The sequence below is a fragment of the Delphinus delphis genome, chromosome 4 (assembly GCF_949987515.2).
Source record: "Delphinus delphis chromosome 4, mDelDel1.2, whole genome shotgun sequence".
NCBI classification, from domain to species: Eukaryota; Metazoa; Chordata; class Mammalia; order Artiodactyla; family Delphinidae; genus Delphinus; species Delphinus delphis.
The window spans coordinates 28205534-28221617 of record NC_082686.1 but is presented as its reverse complement, the minus strand read 5'-3'; the positions used below and the strand labels follow the sequence as shown (position 1 = coordinate 28221617).

Genomic DNA, 16084 nt, shown 5'->3' with positions numbered 1-16084 from the left:
AGGACCATTCCAGGGCGCGGCGCTGGGCTTGCCACATTTGGGAGCGCCGCCTGAAGTTGGGCGCACAGCCTCCCGACGCCCTGCCGTTGGGCTGGTGGAGGCCGCAGCACTGCTAGGGTTGTATCAGTCCTCCTGTTTGCACTATTTCTTTTTGCGACCATGGCCCCGCCTTAAGTATTTCTAATTAAGAAACAAAACCTCAGGAAACCGAAACTTAACCAGCCGCTCTCGCTTCTGTAATTACGCCTGCTGACCCCCCCCCCGCCCCGCAACCGTCCAACCAATCAGACGGCGACTAGTGTCTCTGTTTAAAAGTCAACCAATCGGCGACTAGTGTCTTTGTTTAAAAGTCAACCAATCGGCGACTAGTGTCTCTGTTTAAAAGTCAACCAATCGGCGACTAGCGTCTCTGTTTAAAAGTCAACCAATCGGCGACTAGCGTCTCTGTTTAAAAGTCAACCAATCGGCGACTAGTGTCTTTGTTTAAAAGTCAACCAATCGGCGACTAGTGTCTCTGTTTAAAAGTCAACCAATCGGCGACTATATTTGTACCGGTCTATAAAAGAGCTGTACTAAACTCCGCCAGGGCCTCTTAGCGTCACCGGCAACGAGTGCGCGGAGGTCCAGGTTCGAACCTGCAATAAATGACCCTTGCCGTTTGGCTTTGACTCTCGACTCTGGTGGTCTTGTGGAGGGGCCTCGCGACCTTGGGCATTTCATTTGGGGGCTCGTCCGGGATGCCCCCAAGCCCACCAGACATCAGGTCAACGGGTCATCGCTGACAACCGATCAGTAAGTAAGCCGGCTCAGGGTACCTTCTGTTTTGGGGACTAGGACAGTCCTGGCGGACGCGCTATAGGACACCTAGTCGGGTGTGGTTGGAGACGTCCACCACGACCCATCTGGGGCTGGCAGCCCATCTGAAGCGCGCACGCGATAACCTCCCCTTCCTCCTTTTACAGACTCCGCTATTGGGACTGCTCTTAATCACTTTTGTTTTCAGAGTAACCTTTTCTAATCAATCTCTTACAGGACCTAGACATGGGCCAAGCACAGAGTACCCCCCTCTCCCTCCTTCTCGCTAATTTCGGGGATGTAAAGTCCCGAGGACACAACTTCAGTCTGGATATCCGGAGAAGAAAACTAATTACCTTCTGCCGCTCTGAATGGCCAACTTTCGGGGTTGGCTGGCCCACCGAGGGTACCTTTTGTCTTCCTATAATCCTAAAAGTTAAATCTAGAGTCTTCTTGCCAGGAAAAGAAGGCCATCCGGACCAGATCCCCTACATCCTGGTATGGCAGGACCTGGTAGAAAACCCTCCTCCCTGGATGACTCCCTTTTTGTCATCAGGGTCATATAAGATCCTTGCGGCCCGACCAACTAAACCTCCCAAGCCTCAGACCCGAACTGCACCCATACTCTCTGACAGCCAAGACCTCCTTCTCCTAGACCCCCCCCCATATCAATCTCCTCCTGTGGCCCCACAACCAGTCCCCCTTCCTGCTCCTGGCTCTACTCCTCTCCCCTTGGTAGAACCTCCTGCAGCCCCTCCCGGAGGGCCACCCAGGCCAGAACTGGAGGACCGAGAGGCAGAGGCACTACCGGTCCCCCTGCCCAATGAAAATAATTCCCAGGGGCCGGCTGGGCGCACTCGCGGACGCACTCAGCGCGACCCAGGGTTCCACCATCCTGATTCCACCATAGCCCTACCCCTGCGAGAAATAGGCCCTCCCGATGAGACAGGGAACCCCCGACTCCAGTATTGGCCATTCTCTACCAGTGACCTATATAATTGGAAAACCCAGAATGCCCGTTTTTCTGATAATCCTAAAGACTTGATAGCTCTTCTAGATAGCGTTATGTTCACTCATCAGCCCACCTGGGATGACTGCCAACAGCTCCTCCGGATCCTATTCACTACCGAAGAACGGGAGCGAATCCAGCTGGAGGCGAGAAAACTGGTTCCTGGAGATAATGGTCAACCCACCGCTAACCCTGACCTCATCAATGCAGCTTTTCCCTTAACTCGCCCCCCGCAGGATGAATGGGACTATAACACCGGAGAAGGTAGGGGACGACTGCTCATTTATCGCCAGACTCTAATGGCGGGTCTCCGGGCTGCCGCGCGCAAGCCCACTAATTTGGCCAAGGTATATTCAATCGTACAAGGTAAAACAGAAACTCCCTCCTCTTATTTAGAAGGATTAATGGAAGCCTTTAGGCAGTATACCCCTATGGATCCAGAGGCCCCCGAAAATCAGGCCGCCATTGTAATGTCCTTCGTTAACCAGGCAGCCCCTGATATTAAAAAGAAACTCCAGAAGTTAGAAGATCTGGAGGGCAAACAGATACAGGACTTACTCCGTATCGCCCAGCGCGTCTTTAATAACCGGGACGCCCCAGAGGATAAACAACTTAAAGCCACTGAGAAAATGACTAAAGTCTTGGCGGCCATTGTTCAGAAAGATCAAGAGGGCCCCCCAGCCACTCGACCTTCCAGGCGACCATTGGATAGAGATCAATGTGCCTATTGCAAGGAAAAGGGCCACTGGGCTCGGGAATGCCCCAAGAAAAGGCAGCCGCGCCCCAACCAGGGGCAATGGCAACCGAACGCCACCCCAGTCCTGTTTACACATGATACAAAGTAGGGGGGACGGGGTTCGGACCCCCTCCCCGAACCCAGGGTAACCCTACGAGTGGAGGGGAAACCAGTCCAATTCCTGGTGGATACAGGGGCACAGCATTCGGTCTTGGTTAAGCCCCACGGGAAAATTTCTAACAAATCCTCCTGGGTCCAGGGAGCTACGGGAGTCAAACGTTACCTTTGGACCACTCAGAGAACTGTGGACTTGGGCACGGGAAGGGTAACCCATACCTTTCTGGTCATTCCCGATAGCCCTTGCCCCTTACTGGGGAGAGACTTACTCACTAAAATGGGAGCACAAATTCATTTTCGACCAGAGGGGCCAATCGTAACAGACCCTCACGACCAACCCATATCTGTGCTCACCCTGAACTTGGAAGATGAGTACCGACTTCACCAGGAACCACCCTCCCAAAATCAAGATATAGAGTTATGGCTTCAGCAGTTCCCCGAAGCATGGGCAGAAACAGGGGGGATGGGACTAGCCAAACACCGCCCAGCCCTATTCATAGAGATCAAACCGGGGGCAGATCCTGCACGTGTCCGACAGTATCCCATGCCCCTAGAGGCCAAGACTGGTATCACTCCTCATATTCGCCGGCTTCTTGACCTGGGGATACTGCGTCCCTGCCAGTCGGCCTGGAATACACCCCTGCTGCCAGTCCGCAAACCTAACAGTAAAGACTACCGCCCAGTGCAGGACCTGAGGGAAGTTAACAGACGGGTCATAGACATCCATCCTACTGTGCCCAATCCATATACTCTTTTGAGCGCCCTTTGTCCAGAAAAACAATGGTATACTGTGCTGGACCTCAAAGATGCCTTTTTTAGTTTACCCTTGGCGCCCAAAAGTCAAGAACTCTTTGCCTTCGAATGGTCAGACCCCGAGAGAGGTATAAACGGACAACTCACCTGGACCAGACTTCCCCAAGGATTCAAAAACTCGCCTACCTTGTTTGATGAGGCCCTACACGAGGATCTCAGTGAGTACCGGAGACAAAACCCCAATGTAACCCTTCTGCAGTATGTTGATGATCTCTTAATAGCTGCTGAGACCGCTGAAGCCTGCCTGCAGGGAACCAGAAACCTCCTACGGACTCTCGGCACCCTGGGATACCGAGCCTCTGCCAAGAAAGCACAGATCTGCAGGCCTGAGGTAACTTACCTGGGATACCTATTGAAAGGGGGGCAACGATGGCTCACAGATGCACGGAAGGAAACCGTCCTCCGCATCCCCAGACCCACCACGCCTCGACAGGTGAGGGAATTTTTGGGGTCGGCTGGGTTCTGCCGTTTATGGATACCCAAATTTGCTGAAATGGCCAAACTGCTATACCTAGCCACCAAAGAGCAGACGCCCTTTGAATGGACAGAAGAGGCTGAGCAGTCATTTCAGCAGATCAAAACTGCCTTGCTGTCCGCACCAGCCCTGGGTCTCCCTGATGTCTCCAAGCCCTTCCACCTCTTTGTAGATGAAAGCAAAGGCATAGCTAAGGCCGTGTTGACCCAGCCCCTCGGTCCTTGGCCCCGGCCTGTTGCTTACCTATCAAAAAAATTGGACCCAGTGGCTGCCGGCTGGCCTCCTTGCCTCCGGATGATCGCCGCCACGGCCCTAATGGTAAAGGATGCTGACAAACTAACTATGGGGCAGGAGTTACATGTCACCACCCCCCACGCCATCGACGGGGTTCTCAAACAGCCTCCCGACCGATGGATGAGCAATGCTCGATTGGTCCACTACCAGGGTCTACTGTTAAATCCCCTCAGAATCAGCTACACTCCGCCGCGGGCATTAAACCCTGCCTCCCTATTACCTGACCCAGATTTGGACTCCCCACTCCATGACTGTGCAGAGGTACTGGCCCAGATCCATGGGGTTCGGGAAGACCTACGTGACCAGCCCCTACCGGATGCACAAGTCACATGGTTCACTGACGGCAGCAGCTTTGTCCAGCAAGGTCAGAGGTATGCGGGGGCAGCAGTAACATCAGAAACTGAGGTGATATGGGCAGAGACTCTCCCCCCAGGGACCTCAGCCCAAAAAGCTGAATTAATTGCCCTGACCCAAGCTCTCAAGATGAGCAAAGGCCAAAAAGCCACCATATACACAGACAGCCGGTATGCTTTCGCTACCGCACATATACATGGGGCAATATACCGAGAGCGGGGACTACTCACAGCAGAGGGCAAAGACATCAAGAACAAAGAGGAAATCCTGGCCTTGCTAGCGGCCATATGGGAACCCAAAAAGCTAGCCATTGTACACTGCCTGGGGCATCAAAAACCCACGAATCCAGTCACCCGAGGCAACAATTTGGCAGACCAGACGGCTCGAAAGGCGGCACACACTCCAATACCATTACTTCCCCTGCAACTGCCGTATCCAGGCCCCCGGGAACTACCGCCCCAACCCGACTAGGAGGATGACATCAGATGGATGAGCAAGCTTCCTCTAACCCAGGTTAGAGACGGATGGTGGCGGGACGCTAAAAACAATATCCTCCTTCCTGAGAGACTAGGAACCCTGGTCCTTGAACGGATCCACCGTAGCACCCACTTGGGCGCCCGACGGCTACAGGATCTCATCAGGCAGACTGGACTTAAAATTAAAAATGTCTCCGAGAAGACTGAACGACTGGTTGCTGACTGTGCAGTCTGCCAACTCCATAATGCCAGCACCCACCCGCCAACCACTGGCATCCGGGAGAGAGGAAACCAGCCTGGAGCCTACTGGGAAGTGGACTTCACGGAGGTAAAGCCTGGCAAATATGGGTATAAATATTTACTGGTGTTTATAGATACCTTTTCAGGTTGGACTGAGGCATTCCCAACCAAGAATGAGACTGCACGAATAGTAGCTAAGAAGCTACTAGAAGAGATCCTGCCCAGGTATGGCTTTCCAGTTATGATAGGGTCCGACAACGGGCCAGCCTTCGTTTCTAAGGTAAGTCAGGATCTGGCTTCCATACTTGGGGCTAATTGGAAATTACATTGTGCATACCGCCCCTAGAGTTCAGGACAGGTAGAAAGGATGAATAGAACTCTAAAAGAGACCTTGACTAAATTGACCATGGAGACTGGCGCTAACTGGGTAGTCCTACTCCCCTACGCTCTGTTTAGGGTGCGAAATTCCCCCTATAAGCTAGGATTTACTCCCTATGAAATAATGCATGGTAGGCCTCCTCCTATCATCCCTAATCTAAAGACTAACCTTATCCAATTGGACCCAGAAAATAATCTCCTGTCTTCCCTCCAAGCCTTACAGCGGATACACGAGACAATCTGGCCCAAACTAAAAGAGCTATATGCAACAGGACCCCCACCTACTCCACACCAGCTCCGGCCAGGTGACTGGGTCCTTGTCAAACGCCATCGACAAGAGACCCTAGAACCCAGGTGGAAAGGACCTTACCAGATCATCCTGACAACGCCGACAGCCATTAAGGTGGACAGCATAGCTGCCTGGATCCATCACACGCACGTCAAGCCGGTGGACCCATTTTCTGACCTCATCAAGTCCACTAAAGCTGACGTCACCTGGACTGTTGATCGGAGTAAGAACAATCCCCTCAAACTGACTTTGCGCCGTACCCTCCCCCATGATGACCAAGGTACTGCTGATAGCCCTAATGATAGTCCTAACCCTCAACCCTCGGGCCACGAGGGGAGGATTCGGCCCTCCCCCCAATAAGAATACTTTAATACAACTACTATATGGTGCACCGTGCGAGTGCAGGGGAGGTACTATGGAGACTCCTGTTGTTCCCCGAGGGTATACTCATATGCAGGACTGCGGGGGCATAACTGCATATCTTGTTCAGGAATATAGGGTTACCGGGGCCTCTCAAAACTGGCAATGCTACCATAAGCCTAAGCCACTTCCCCGTCGAGCTACTTGCCCCTGTTCTACCTTCCAGGAATCAATGCATAGCATGTGCTATTCCTCTTACCAGCAATGTATAGGGGCCAATAACAAGACTTATTTCACAGCCATACTACAGAATAATAAAAGCCCCACCATTAGTGATGATAATAAATACCTTCAGGCTGGATGCACTGGCACCCCCGGGACCCCGGTATGCTGGAATACCAGGGCCCCCACACATATGTCAGACGGTGGGGGGCCCCAGGACGCAGTGCGCCAGATAGAAACCCGAAGACAAATAGAAGAGGCCTATCGGCATCTGTACCCACAGCTCAGCTACCACCCCCTAATTCTCCCTAAGGTCGATCCCTCTGAATTGGACTCCCAGACCATGTCCATACTAGAAGCTACTTTTGCGCTTTTGAATACCACCAACCCCAACTTAGCACAGGATTGCTGGCTCTGCCTTCCTCAAGGACCGCCCCGCCCTATAGCCATCCCCACCTTCGCCAATTTAAATATCAGCGAACGATGTAACCCTACTTCACTCCCCGAGCCGTTCCCCATACAATTTTCAAAATTTTCAACCACCTTTAATACCTCATGCTTTGTCAAGAACGATTCCCTCTCTAACGCCAGTATTGACTTGGGAATCCTTTCATCCACTGGATGTAGTCAATATATCCCCGTGAACTCCTCCCTCTGTAGTCCTAATACCACTGTCTTTGTCTGTGGAAGTAACCTAGCATACACCTATTTACCCCCGAATTGGACAGGGGTCTGCACCCTGGCCACCCTTCTCCCCAATGTAGACCTGATCTCGGGAGACACCCCGTTGCCCATTCCCAGCTTTGACCTCTGGGCAGGCAGAACCAAACGAGCCATTACAGTCCTACCCCTCCTGGTAGGATTAGGAATTACAGGAGCTGTGGCCACAGGGAGTACAGGTCTTGGGGTCTCCCTTCACTCCTATAGTCAGCTGTCTAGGCAATTAATAGAAGATGTAGAAACTCTCTCTGGGACCATTCAGGACTTACAGGACCAATTAGATTCGCTGGCCGAGGTGGTCCTACAGAATAAGAGGGGCTTAGACTTACTGACAGCTGAACAGGGTGGGATATGCCTCGCCCTAAAAGAAAAATGTTGTTTCTATGCAAATAAATCAGGCATTGTAAGAAATAAGATCCACCAGCTCCAGGAAGACCTAGCTCGCCGCCGGCAAGAATTAGCGGATAATCCCCTTTGCTCAGGATTTCATGGGATGCTCCCCTTCCTCCTCCCCATCCTGGGCCCTCTACTATGCCTCCTTCTCCTCCTCACTATAGGCCCCTGTATACTCAGTAAAGTCATGAATTTTGTTCGCGAAAGAATAAATACAGTCCAGCTAATGATATTAAGAACACAATATCAGCCCTGCGAGGCCTCAGAAATTGAAGAAATGGAGCCTTGAGGACCCAAGATTGGCTCCTCTGGTTCATGAGAAAGGGGGGAATGAGGGGGCTATGTTCTAGTTTGGTGAGAATAGGACTGAGTTGACGCCCTGCATTCAATTTGTGCTTTTCCTGGAATTTCTTTTCTGTTCTTTCCGGAGGGGGAGGGCCGAAAAAAGGACCATTCCAGGGCGCGGCGCTGGGCTTGCCACATTTGGGAGCGCCGCCTGAAGTTGGGCGCACAGCCTCCCGACGCCCTGCCGTTGGGCTGGTGGAGGCCGCAGCACTGCTAGGGTTGTATCAGTCCTCCTGTTTGCACTATTTCTTTTTGCGACCATGGCCCCGCCTTAAGTATTTCTAATTAAGAAACAAAACCTCAGGAAACCGAAACTTAACCAGCCGCTCTCGCTTCTGTAATTACGCCTGCTGACCCCCCCCCCCCGCAACCGTCCAACCAATCAGACGGCGACTAGTGTCTCTGTTTAAAAGTCAACCAATCGGCGACTAGCGTCTCTGTTTAAAAGTCAACCAATCGGCGACTAGCGTCTCTGTTTAAAAGTCAACCAATCGGCGACTAGTGTCTTTGTTTAAAAGTCAACCAATCGGCGACTAGTGTCTCTGTTTAAAAGTCAACCAATCGGCGACTAGTGTCTTTGTTTAAAAGTCAACCAATCGGCGACTATATTTGTACCGGTCTATAAAAGAGCTGTACTAAACTCCGCCAGGGCCTCTTAGCGTCACCGGCAACGAGTGCGCGGAGGTCCAGGTTCGAACCTGCAATAAATGACCCTTGCCGTTTGGCTTTGACTCTCGACTCTGGTGGTCTTGTGGAGGGGCCTCGCGACCTTGGGCATTTCAATCCTAAGTCTTCCTACTTCTTGACCTATCCCTTGTTATGGATGCAATATATCATTAACTTCTGGAGAAACAGTACAGAAGGTAATTTTTTTGAGACACAGCTTTTCTTAAAATTTCCATATTTCATTTTTACAAATAGTTGATAGTGTATTTGGATATAAACTACTAGAATGAATATTATACACATTAAGAATTTGAAATGCACTGTGCTACTGTCCTCATGCTTTCTGCATTGCTTTTAGAAAGCAAAGCGATTATTTTTCCTGATCTTTTGTATGTGCCCCCTTTTTTTCCTCTGGAGGGTCTCCTTTTTGTAAGGCCAACTGGCCCGAGGCAGGGGAACACAATCAGATTTACAGGTTGCATCAGACCGAAATTCTCTGGACCACCCAGTTCCAGAAACTGCCCTGGAGACATTCCGGACCACCCAGTTCCAACTGACCTGGGGACTTTGAACCCAGCCCAGCCTTACCGCCTTTCGAGGGGCAGGACTAACTGTCCCCCAGGATACCCGAAAAGACCACCAAATAAGGAATACCCTGCGCCCTCCCAGATTCACACCCTTTTCCCTTCTTCCCCTATAAAATCTTGCCCAACCCTCGCCCGAGTGCGACCTCTCTGGCCACTTTCTCTCGGACCAGTGAACCTCGCCCGGGAGCGCTCCCTAATAAAGCTCACTTGAAGATTTACTCTGTTTCGCGGTGCTGTTTGTTAAGATTCAACCTTACACTTTTTATTCTTTTCTTTTTTTTTTTTTTCATTTATAGCTTTAGGTACTTGGTGGTAGATCTTTTCAATCTGGAGACTTACATCCTTCAGAGGTGGGGAATTTTCTGGTTTTCTCTATGGAACTCTTGTTAGTCAGAGGTTGGACCTCTTTGCTTAATTTATTTTCTTTCATCTTTTGTCTCCTATTGGTTATCTCTTTGTATCTTTGATCTTCCAACTCTTTCGTGGAATTTTTATTTGGGTGATCTTTTTATGCTCTAATTTCTATTTCTTTTTTCCATGAATATTTCTTTGTATGCATTTAGTCTTGTTCCATGGGTTCAGTACCTCACTTACCCTCTAAGGATATTAATTACAGTGGTTTTTTGCTCCCTAAATTTGTTTTGGTTCTTTTCTCATTTTAATTTTAGAAGCTTTCAGTTCTTTGGTTTTGTTTCTGATTAAGATCAAGCCCCTAAAATTTGAATAGGAAGTTCTTTGGGTGTGGGCTGTATTTATGCAAGGCTGAACCTCCTGTGTTTACCATGACTGACCAGTCAGCTTCTGTGTTGTGAAACCCCCAAATGTCTGCATTCCTACTGGGGTTTTCTGTGAGGCAGTACATTTTCTCTTATACCTACCTAGGGGGAATTAACATGCCTACCACATTTCCAGAATTTTGTGGGAAAGGAAGGCTCAGGGTCCACAGTTTAGTAAGCCAACTTTAGCTTAATTCTATTTTTTCCCCCTCAGTTTGGTACCTTGCTGTCTTCTGTGCCTCATGCCTGCAGGTGTGCTAGAAGTAGGATAGTCATCAGAAGGTACTCAGAGTGAGTGGGAACTGGGGATGTGGGGCTAATTGCCTCCTATGTGGTTTTTCAAATATCTTCCCTGATATCTTCAAATTGTTCCCTGTAATTCCAACTTCTGAGCTTTTCCGGGGTTGTCAGGGGCCAAATGCATTAGTAAATCCATCTTCAAGACTTTATTTCCTCCATTGTTCTAAATTATTTTTCTGTTTACTTCAATCTTCAAACACAGTGGCTTGGGATTCTAGGTTTATTCTAAATTTTTTTAAAAGGTATTCAAATTTGTTTGTTTTCATTTATTTGCTTTTGTTTTGTTTTCCTGGATTTTAAGGGGTTGAGTTTTGAGACGAGAGGGGATGGAAATGTCTTGACTCCACCAAATCACAAATCTGGTGATCAGCTTTTGAGAGATAGGTTCTTATTGTAAAAATTGTCAACATTTATTTTTGAACAGAATAACAATTTATTAATTAGTGCTGACAAAATTATCGTGAAGTAAAGTAGAATATATCCCTTGGTTGCTGAAGGCAACGTTGTCCTACTAGGAAAGTCAACTTGAGAAACCAAATAAAGATCTAAACATTTCCAGTGGTTATTGGTTTAGAGTAGAGAAAGTTAAGGGATCATTCTGATAAATGTTATCACATTATCCTAGACTAATGCCGTGCTCCACATGTCAGTACGTGTCGGCCAAGATAAACAGGATGTTTATATGGGGTAGGTAGGAAACTCTCATCACTGGATAGTTCTTATAATACACAGACAGATTTCTAGTCTTCTTTCTCTATTCTTCCTGCAGATAATTGAAATGTTAAAACAAAACATTTTACAATTATTTGGGTGAAAAAGGAAAAAACCTTTACTGGGTGCCCACTCTGGTATACAGTAGTATGGCTTATACATTATTATCATTTCATTATTCTTTGCCAGATATTTGTTACATTTTAAATTTATGTATTTTTAGTGAGATTTCAAGGCAGTACCTGATTTCTGGATAAAATTTAAGAGATTCCCATCCTTTACTTGAATCATTTCCTGGAAAGAGTTTTTACACGTGGGGTAACTACCTTCATTTTATGATTTCTATAGCTTTTATTTTAATTGTTGATTTTTCCTGGATTTGTTCATAAATCTGTATAGCAATCTTTTGTTTACCCAGTCATACAATAAGTGCATACTCAACATTATACAAAATTGCCATTGCTTATTTTTCCCACAAAAACAAGGGACATGAAATCTTTCTATCTGATGGGGTCTTAAGAAAGTGTCAGAGTCCAAAACGAAACAGAAGCCCTCACTCAAGTCCGGTGAAAAGCCAAAAAAAAAAAAAAAAAAAAAGAAGGAACAATTTAAATTGTAATGTGAAAACACATACACACACAACGACAACAGAAATATGCATTTCTAATCCCTGCACATTCTTCTACTCCCTGGACAGAACTGCAGCGACAATGAAGAGTTTTTCAAGGCTGGATGCTGTTCCTCATTTTGCTCCTGCTCGTGAGGTGAGCCAGACTGGCAGAAAGAGAAGGTGGGACTGATTCCAAAGTGTTAGTCCTTAGCCAGTCACTGGCGTCAAAAGCCCTTAGGGTGAGCTTGAACCACAGATGCACGTTAGATGTTCATCTCTGCGTTAAAAAAAGATTTTGTGAAAATAGCGGCTGGTCCTGAGCCCAGCAAGCATGGAGAGGAAGAATGATAAGTTATCCATTTCTAGAAAATTTATAAATATAGGAATTGCTTAACACAGACTACTGACCTTGAATTCCCTTCTTATGAGTATGCTTGTAATTCTGAAAGCAGCCCCAGAAGGCTGGAGAACAACTCACAGAGTGGCTATAAATAAACAGTGCTCTAAAAGTTACAGTAGTCCAAAGGGTAAAGACAGATGCTTCACTTCAATATTGGAATGAAATGCTGAGGAGGTCGGGTGCTGGGCAGGCACAGCTTTGTCTGAACCCTGTGGGGTGTGTGGATGTGTCCATGTGAGTCCACACACTCATATGTGTGCATGCACAACCCATGCACATGTACTTTGAAAGTACAGTTGACCCTCGAATAATGTGCGGTTAGGGGCACTGACCCTCCACACAGCGGAAAAGCTGCCTATAACTTTATAGTCAGCGCTCCATGTCCGCGATTTTTCATCCGTGGATTCAACCAACCGGAGAGCGCATAGTTCTGTGGTAGGCTGGTATTGAAAACGATCCGCGTATCAGTGGACTTGTGCAGTTCAGACCCATCTTTCAAGGGTCAACTGTACTCACTTGTGTGTGCAACCCGTAGTAGATAATGCCTATTAAGAGCATGGTACAACTTGAATGGAAATAACAATGACGTTGTTTCTAAAATCATTCCAATGTTCCTATGTTTTTCAACAATGGTAATAATGATACTTAATAAAATAATGTTGGACCAATGTATTTTCATTCAAGTATGATGCTAACGAGATTAAGACTGGTTGGTGAGGAAAAACATTCAGTTTCCTACTGAGACTGAGTTAACCTCAAAATGTAGGAAAAATAATATAAACTCAACCTATTTCCTCAAGAGTTGGCAATAACATCTTCATACATAGTGGTTTTTCAATATTTAAAAAGCAGTGACCTGGATCTCACATGTCTCATAATTAAGTAGACGTAGGAGACCAAATACTTGGACATACGCAAACATTAGCAGTAAGAGTAAATTGATGTTTCCTTTTTCATACCAGTTTCAATGCTGGATTTGTAACACTGCCTTCCTTCCATTTTATGTTTTCATTTCTTTTATTTCCATCCCTTTCTTCCCTTCTCCTGGCCACCACCCCCTCTCAGTCATTTTATGGAATAAATTGTAGCCTGAAGAGCATCTTTAAGAAAGTATATCCTATGGCCTTTCTTAAGGTAATTCAAACTTGTACTTGGCCAAAAAAGAACTGTATGCTAAATTTATGTATGTTCCCGGAGACAGAGAGAAACTATTTTTTCTCTCTCCCCTTCATGAGACATTTAAACAAGTGGGTAACAGGTGCCGCATGCCTGGAACACACTGTACTCCGAATATTCTTGTAAGAAGCTGTTCACTCTGGGGAGAGCATTTCATTTCTAAGTCTCAGTGAACACCACCTGTGCTTGGTCAGTCGTTGACGGGTTACACCCTTGGTGATGAAAAGGAATTTTATTGGGATATGGATGGAATTCTTTCTCCAAATACTTGGGGAGGGAGCTGATAAATTACTTTACACCTACCAAGTTGGATAATATCTGTACGTCCTTTGGGACAAGATATTTCACCCACGTTTTGAATGGAAAGAACAATGCAAGATGGAGCAATGTACTAGGTATTGGTTCATTTGGAAAAATAAAGTGTTTGATTTTACTCATATAAAATATAAAACTTGCTTGTGCCAAGATTGTGATACTCAGGAAAAGAAAAGAAAATTTGAGACAGAAAGAAGGAAATATTGGTTAGTAGGATTAAGGGGCAAATTTCCATGTTTTTTGCATTAACCTCAGAATTAGTAGCTAGATCTCATGGACTTGGCCTAATAAAGACAATTTACACAGTGCTATGGATAAGAAAAGAGCCCCAGAGACAATATTTGTAAGCCATAAATTACTAATACATATGTACTTATGATGAATAAATTATTTTGCAATATGATGAGCATGATATTGCTTTGAAGAGAAAAATAAATCTAGGTTTCTCTATCAGCCCCTTAGGATACATAGTTTTCCTTGAGTCATTTTCATTGCCTAGAGTTTTAAGTATCCTAACAGTTAGAAATGATGTACTTGTTCATAGAGAGCATTCTCCTAACTCCCCCAGGCAGAGCAACACTGTGATTTAAGCCAGTGTTCGATGAATTTCCCAAGCATGATGAGGTGCTCTTATACTCCACACCTTCATCCTACCCCACTTCAATGTATGTGAATCACTGTCTAGCTTCAAAAGCCTAGTGCTGCTGTATATCAGTTTAGAGATTAAATGTTTTTGCAAGAATGATAACTATCCCATACTCCATATGTGGTTTAGTGTACTAGGTTAAATTCTCTATGTCTACATGCTAGCTTTTAATGATTCTGTATGACGACAGCATAGATTTTGAGCTGGGAATTATTTAGAAAACTAGGTGATATGGGGAAATTTGTTCCAGTGATACCAGGTCAACACATAACATCAGAAGTTGTTGAGATCTGAAGTGGAACACTCCAGGCGTGACCCCAATACCATTGCAGTTTATATTTTAAAATGTGTATTTCCAGTGGTCTGGAGGAAATTTCCAGTTGAATATTTCATCATATCTAACACTACATTCAGCTCCCTTTCAACTTAGACCTCTTTCCTTGTTTGTGTATTTCATTTTGTTGGGGATATTGTTATTCCGTTTTTTAGGACAAGAATTTAGGGATGTGGGTCTCAACTTTGCTGCTTCTCACCATCATTCTCTATGTCTCACCTTCCATCAAGTCTTTTCCAAAGATAACTTGGACTTAGCTTTCTTCTCTGCATGCAGTTAGCGTGTTAGCTGTGCTGGGCTTTCAAAACTCACCAGCTGTCCACCTCCATTCCCCAGATCACATTCTCTGCCTTCCTTGGGCCTCTCTTTCCTATCCATACACTTTGTGAAGGGTTAATTCTGGAACTTTCTGTATACTCTTCTTGCCTGAAACGTCCTTCTGGTTTCCCAGATCTGACCACTTCCTTTTGATATCAATTCCTTTCCAATGCAATCTAGATATCATGGTTTAATCACTTAAATGCACTTTCACCAGCACCCTCAATTTCTTTTGTATTTTGTCTCTCTGTAGGCATTACCCACCCCCAGCCACCATCATGGTAATACATAACCAAAGATAAATAGACCCACTCATTTTATTTATAACTATCTTTTTCCTTTACTATTTGTCCTTGGTCCTGAACATTAAAATTCTACAAGGGGGCTGAACAGTATCACCACACCTTATTCTAAACGTACTGGGCCCTCAGTACCACTGGGTAATTCTTTCTCTCATGTGTGATTTTGGTTTTTTTATATTTCCTGTTTTACGTCCCTCTTCATAATGCTTGTTTCACTTCCATCTCTCTAACCCACAGCAGTTGACTCTGTCTGATTCTTCAAACGAAAGAGTGGACATTGTGGACTGCTCACCTATCTCCCTGGTACGTGACCTCTGGCCATAGATGCATCCTCATCCGTATTCCTTCCTGTCTCAGAGCACAATATCCCCTAGCCATCTCTCTAAGACATCCTTCCCCATATCTAGGATCTTGATCATCATTTAACCCCTCTTTTTGTAGATATTCTACATTTCTTTTTTTTTTTTTCCTCCATCCCTCCTCCAGAGTATATTGATAAACCTCCCTCACCCTCAAATATATTTTATTTTATTTCCACATCCTCTTCAAACTACTTCCTAATGCCATTTTCAATTTGTGGTTAATCTTCTGGGAAACGGGTGTGAGGGAGAAGACCACACTTACTGAGTCTAGTTTTCCAAATTTCACACAGTTCTTAAGTTATTACAATCTGGCTTCCTTTTATTATTACCCTACTGCTATTGTTTTCCCTTTAGCCACAAATGACATTCTCAATGCCAAATCCTATTTTGTTCTCACATTACTCCATTTTTCTATAAAATTTAGTGCTGTATATTATTTTCCCCGTGGATTCTAGGGTATTAATATCTGCCAGTTCCTATCCATGTCCTGTCTTTCCTCCTTCCATTTGGCCCACACATTGCATTTTAGAGTTTGTTTCCTCAGTATGAAAGGGGTATTCTCCTT

At 46.0% G+C, this 16084-nt stretch overlaps 2 protein-coding genes across 2 annotated transcripts; both read left to right on the top strand.

Annotated features, from left to right (window-relative positions):
* Nucleotides 1–1041: 1041 nt before the first annotated feature.
* Nucleotides 1042–6336, top strand: LOC132424361 (uncharacterized). Its single transcript, XM_060010117.2, is given in 1 exon segment — nucleotides 1042–6336. A coding segment is annotated over 1 exon segment (5295 nt).
* Nucleotides 6337–6391: 55 nt separating this feature from the next.
* On the top strand, nucleotides 6392–7960 carry LOC132424360 (syncytin-1-like). The gene has a single exon (XM_060010116.1). It carries the CDS (start codon nucleotides 6392–6394, stop codon nucleotides 7958–7960), a length of 1569 nt encoding a protein of 522 aa, XP_059866099.1.
* Nucleotides 7961–16084: the final 8124 nt, after the last annotated feature.

Coding starts and splice junctions, on each gene's coding strand:
- LOC132424360 (XM_060010116.1), top strand. CDS start 6,392: ATGGAGACTCCTGTTGTTCCCCGAGGGTATACTCATATGCAGGACTGC.